At 52.8% G+C, this 6,000-nt stretch overlaps 1 protein-coding gene across 1 annotated transcript; it reads right to left on the minus strand.

The window, feature by feature from the left end:
* Window positions 1–1,042: 1,042 nt before the first annotated feature.
* Window positions 1,043–6,000, minus strand: POU5F1 (POU class 5 homeobox 1). The gene is made up of 5 exons (XM_060111255.1): window positions 5,596–6,000; window positions 2,284–2,404; window positions 1,885–2,015; window positions 1,409–1,567; window positions 1,043–1,309 (listed from the first exon to the last, which is right to left on the minus strand). Exons 1-5 carry the CDS (start codon window positions 5,998–6,000, stop codon window positions 1,043–1,045), a joined length of 1,083 nt encoding a protein of 360 aa, XP_059967238.1.

The following is a 6,000-nucleotide window of genomic DNA, read 5'->3' on the forward strand; positions in this document are numbered from 1 at the left end:
CCAAGAAGAGAAAACCTGAGACACCAGCTACAGCAGATGGCGACCTGGCCCAGTGTATCAACATAACCCACGTATGCTACACTGATTCTCTTCTGAGAGTCGTACGCCAAGATACTGTCAAAGTAGCATTTCTGTAGCTCTTATTAGGAAAGCCCTATCTTGACCTATCCTATTGTACCTGCATATCCATCCCCTTCCTCCTCTACTTAGACTTACCAACCCAAGTTTCTTACACATTGAGGAAAGGCTCCAGAGCAAGGGCCCTAATTAGGAAGTGGCATAGGCAGGACTAAAATGTGGGAGTTTTGGTGAGTCACAGACAGGGTAGGCAAAAACCTTAAGAAACCAAATGGACCCAGGTATCAAGAAAGCACAAAGTAGAGTTTCCGGTTGGGGTGATGTGCAGAAGAAATGAGTACCTAAAAGACCTGATTTCTTAGCACAAAGCCACTGAGGACTTCCAGAGTAGAGTGGGGGAAAAGCAAAAAGCCAGCTCCTAATAGGGAATGGGATATGTAATAACTGCATCTTTGGGCAAAAATAAGGTGTTCACCTCCAATTTCCCCAGGTCACAGGCTCCTAAGAACTAGCTCACACCTATAAGAGCCCTCTATGTATAAACTTGGGATCCAATCCCAGATCTCCCTCTGACATTGTGACTCTGGGCAGTTTAAATGGCATCCTTGGTCTCAGGGTCATTTGGATGGGAGAGCTATTAATATCCACTATTAACTATCCCCACCCACTCTTCAGTAACTAGAGGAGAATAAACCAAAGACAAAAGTATCCACCTGCTAGGTCCCAGGCTTCTTTATTTAAGAACAAAGTGATGAGTGATGTGGGGATTAAAATCAAGAGCATCATTGAACTTCACCTTCCCTCCAACCAGTTCCCCCAAACTCCCTGCCCCCACACCCTTTGTGTTCCCAATTCCTTTCTTAGTGAATGAAGAACTTAATCCCAAAGCCCTGGTACGAACCCCAGGGTTCTCTCCCTAGCTGTCCCCCTTCCTCTGCCCCCATTCCTGGGAAGGGCAGACACCTCAGTTTGAATGCATGGGGGAGCCCAGAGTGGTGACAGACACCGAGGGAAAGGCCTCACCCTCAGGAAATGGGACTGAGGAGTACAGCGTAGTGAAATGAGGACCCCCATAGCCTGGGGTACCAAAATGGGGCCCTGGCGCCAGAGGAAAGGGTACTGGTCCCCCTGAGAAAGGAGACCCAGCAGCCTCAAAATCCTCTCGTTGTGAATAGTCACTGCTTGATCGTTTGCCCTTCTGGCGACGGTTGCAGAACCACACTCGGACCACCTGGGAGTGGAAGACAGGGGAGAGGGACATTTGATCATAAGCTCTGGGAGGTGTGACTGGGGAGATGGAGCACACAGGGACGCGGACAGGGGCACTCACATCCTTCTCAAGCCCGAGCTGCTGAGCGATGTGGCTGATCTGCTGCAGGGTGGGCTTTGGGCACTGCAGGAACATGCTCTCCAGGTTGCCTCTCACTCGGTTCTCAATACTCGTCCGCTTTCTCTTCCGGGCCTGCACGAGGGTCTCTGCCTTGCATATCTGGGCAGGTGGGGAGGAGATGACAAGGAAGGAAGTGGGGGGGCAAGCCTCGAACCTGCTGAGCAACAGCATCATGAGGTCAGTGACTCGAGAGCCAGCTGCTCAGGAGCACTGACTGGCACCAGGGCCACAAGAAAGATCCTGGAAGGTTGGGTTTAGACCAGTGGCCCTGGAGCTTCTCCCAGCAGAACTGAGGAATTGCATTCCATCCCACTGAGGACCACTGCCTCCAAGAGGGAGAGCTGCCAGCCACGGATGGGAGCCGTGGAAATCGGGCTGAGACCAGGCAGGTCCCTATGCATCCCTCCCACCCTCACCTCCTGCAGATTCTCGTTGTTGTCAGCTTCCTCCACCCACTTCTGCAGCAGGGGCCGCAGCTTACACATGTTCTTGAAACTGAGCTGCAAAGCCTCAAAACGGCAGATGGTCGTTTGGCTGAACACCTTCCCTGGGGAGGTGGGTTGAAAGAAGCCAGGTGAGGCCGCAGGCAGGGCCCTTCGACCCCAAGACCCAGGGCTCGCCCCCTCCCCCTGCCCCCCCAAGATCCCACCCAAGTACGGTATCTCTTTCCCCTCTACCCTCACCCCTAAAGAGGGTGGAAACACCCTTCTCTTACTCCCTTGGTGGGGAGGAAAGGCCCACATTCAGGGATGTTCCTTCCAGGGGAGATGTGGTCCCTGTGTTCTGTGGGTCAGAACATGCTAGGCGAGACTCACCAAAGAGAACCCCCAGGGTGAGCCCCACATCGGCCTGGGTATATCCCAGGGTGATCCTCTTCTGCTTTAGCACCTTGGCAAATTGTTCGAGGTCTTTCTGAAGAGTTTTGATGTCCTGGGACTGCATTTTAAAAAGCAGAGGACATGTAAGAATATAAACATACCAGTTAGCCACCCCACCCACCCTTCCATTTGGGCCCCAAGGAATAAATAGTCTATGGGGGTATCTCTGCTTCCGGGCTGCCCACCTAACAAGTAGAAATAAACTATATACAAATGTCATTTACCCCAGAAAGTGACACATCCATCAGATGCAGAACATCATTCGATAATGGAAAGAAAAGCCCGGCCTCAATGAGAACATCTATCAGGTTATGAAGGGGGCTCCTGCCCTTCAGTTCTTTAACACTCACAAAAGCTTTTTGACTCTAGTATTACCTCAGTTTGAGGACGTTTTGAGTGTAGAGATACAGAGTACCATGTCTCTGGTTCTCTTTCCAAATATACTCTCTCCAGCTTACTCTGAGGGTCCCACTAACTATGACAAGGCATGCACATGCACAAACACAAACACACTACAAAACAGTCATCATACGAGGTATGAATAACATGCTTTGTATATAGTTAGTGCTCAGTTTTAAAAAACCTGATTATCCCTTATTTTTATTTTTATATATATATTTTTTTGTGGTACGCGGGCCCCTCACTGTTGTGGCCTCTCCCGTTGTGGAGCACAGGCTCTGGGCGCGCAGGCTCAGAGGCCATGGCTCACGGGCCTAGCTGCTCCGTGGCATGTGGGACCTTCCCAGACCGGGGCACGAACCCGTGTCCCCTGCATCGGCAGGCGGACTCTCAACCACTGCACCACCAGGGAAGCCCTATCCCTTATTTTTAACTGTATCTTTTTGCAATATAAAAGCATCCTCATTGACTAATGCAACATATTTATTGAGCACCTTCTGCAAACCAGTGGCTACACAAAGTAGACCAAAAACCCTGGCCCCAGGGACTTCCCTGGTGGTCCAACTGCTGAGACTCCACACTGCCAGTGCAGGGGGCCCGGGTTCCATTCCTGGTCAGGGAACTAGATCCCACATGCCACAACTAAAAGCCTGCATGCCTCAACTAAAAGACTCCACGTGCCACAACTAAGACCTGGCGGCGCAGCCACATAGTTAGATAAATATTTTTTTAATTTAAAAAAAAAAAGAAAGAAAGAAACCTAGCCCCAAGGGGCTTTCATTGTGATGAAATAATTATTATCCAGTATGTTAGAAGTGCTATGGAAAAAAGTAAAGCAGAGTAGGGAGTTATGGGGAAGGTGACAATTTTAAATAAGACAGTCAGAGGTGATGTTTGAGCGAAAGGAAGGAGCAAAGTGGAAAGGCCCTGAGCTGTGTGGGCCCTGGTAGTAGCAAAGCCAGCAGCAAGGCCAGCAGCAAAGCTAGCATGGCCGGAGCAGGGTGAGAGGGCTGAGGAAAGGGAAGAAGAGGAGCTGATGAGGTCAGAGGTGAGCACAGCAGATCCTGGAGCTGCCGCCGTAACTCTGGTTTACTCAGAGGAATGGAAAGCCGCTGAAGGGTTTTGTGCAGTGAAATGATCCGACTCTCACATTTTTAAGTGTTCACTCCAGTTGATGTATTGGCCATAGACTAAAGAGGCAGCTGCAGCAATCCCAGCATAATGATCGTGGCTGGGACCAGGATGGCTCTAAGTGATTGACTCAGGATATGTATCCAAGGTAAAGATAGCAGCGTGTCCAAAGGATTGGATGTAAGGAGGTGAAAGGAATGAGGATGACTGGTTTGGGCCTTAAGCTACTGGGAGATGGACAGGGTGGGGCAGTGCAGGGAGCCATCCCAGCAGAAGACAGAAAATGCGGTGGTCATGTCTAGAAGATATTTGAGTCTTGAGGGTGGATGAGAGGTGGATGAAAGGTAGACAGAGCAGAGGTTGACGGATGGAGCCCTGAAGCTCTCCAATGAAGGCCAGTGGCCAGAAGATGGAGAGGAGCAGCCAGGCCTCTGTGCGGTCCTGGAAACCTAAGGGAAGTATTTCAAGCGTCGTCAATCACATCAAACTCAAATACGGTAACTTCCATTCCCAACTTCTGCTCAACCGATGTCGCAAACCTATAAACGTCAGCTGTTCCCATCTCGGCTTTTCCAAATCATATTTTGGGGATTTGAAATAAGGTAAACCCCAGTTCAAATCCTAGCTTTACCATTTAGCAGTTAAGACCCGTGAAATAGGCTAATAATACCCCCCTAGGAGATTTTGTGCCAGTTAATGAGATAATGATGTAGAAACTGAGCCCACAGCCAGGCATTTAGGAAATGGACCACAATTGGCAGCCATTATCATTCAAGGCTCAGCCGTCGCCTCGAGCAAAGGGTCTAGGGCTACTCGGTCAGCTGCAACCAATCACACCTCCTTCGAAGAGGTCTAAAGGTTTAGTACTTGATCTCTAATTGCTTGCACTTGTCTCTTCCTCGGACTAGAAGATACATCCTTAATAGTCCCCAGCAGGGCTGGATGTGGAAGTCTTCAATTCCCTCAGCAAACCCTACGTTTGGGGAATGGCCTGGAGATGACTTCTTCCCCTTTTCTCCCCCTGTTCACTACTTATGCAATTACGGCTGAAATTGGTGTTTCCAGCTCTCTACAAGGGGGTGTCAGGGTGTGCACTCTGCCTGACGGTGACTCACTGGGCCCAAGGCAGAGGTCAAGAGAAGACAAGCCCTAAACTTGATGGAGGGTAAACCCAAACTCCACACATCCACGCAGCCCAAACAGGAGCTTCTATCAGAAACCAGTCACACCCTAGACTTTCAGGAACAATAACCCAGGGATAAGCACTGTTTTCACCCTCAGGCCACACTCAACCCTAAGGCGGGATCCTGGATCTGATCAAGCTCAAATTTTCAAGAAGGGATCCGGGTAGAAGAAGGGGCTCCAACCCCAAGCTGGGTCTGGTGCTGGGCTGGTAATGAGTGACCCGACCCAGGTCAGACCTAGGAAATGGAAGGACCTACTTGACAAGGGCCGAGGGGGGAAGCAAGGCCAACTTCCGACTGCCCCAGGCCGCCCTGCCCTCACCTGCGGTTCTCTCTAAATTCCAGCCCCTAGTTCCCACCTGGCCCCTGCTCAGGGTGGCCTGCAGTCGCCACACACGCGTCCCGGGGCACCGCCCCCGCCCGCTCCCCTCCTGGGTCGGCGACCCGGGCAGCTGCAGGCGACCGCCTCCCCTCGCGTGGCCGCCCCCGGCCGGCGCGGTCGCCCCCCGCCGCCCGCCCCCAGCAGCTCACTCGCCTCCTCGGGGTTCGGCTCCAGCTTCTCCTTGTCCACCTTCACGGCGCCAGCGGGGGCGGCGCAGGGCTCCGGGGAGGCCCCCTCGGAGCTGCTCTCCACCCCGGCTCCCGCCTCGCCCTCGGGCTGAGGGGTCTCCAGGCTGCTTTGGGGCACCAGCCCCACTCCAACCTGAGGTGCACAGTAGGCCATCCCTCCGCACAAGTCATAGGGCGCGGGGCACGCGGGAAGACCCCACACCTCGGCGCCGGGCCCAACCACCGGCCCGATCCCTGGCCCACCAGGAGGCCCTTGGAAGCTCATCCAGGTCCGAGGATCAACCCAGCCCGGCTCTGGCCCTCCCGGCCCATCGCCTCCACCGCCCGGCGGGGGCGAGAAGGCGAAGTCGGAAGCCAGGTGTCCCGCCAT

Source organism: Mesoplodon densirostris, chromosome 10, assembly GCF_025265405.1.
Source record: "Mesoplodon densirostris isolate mMesDen1 chromosome 10, mMesDen1 primary haplotype, whole genome shotgun sequence".
Classification (NCBI taxonomy): Eukaryota; Metazoa; Chordata; class Mammalia; order Artiodactyla; family Ziphiidae; genus Mesoplodon; species Mesoplodon densirostris.

Coding starts and splice junctions, on each gene's coding strand:
- POU5F1 (XM_060111255.1), bottom strand. CDS start 6,000: ATGGCGGGACACCTGGCTTCCGACTTCGCCTTCTCGCCCCCGCCGGGC. Junction 2,405..5,595: donor TGGAGCCGAACCCCGAGGAG/GCGAGTGAGCTG, acceptor TTTAAAATGCAG/TCCCAGGACATCAAAACTCT. Junction 1,568..1,884: donor ACAACGAGAATCTGCAGGAG/GTGAGGGTGGGA, acceptor CCACCTGCCCAG/ATATGCAAGGCAGAGACCCT.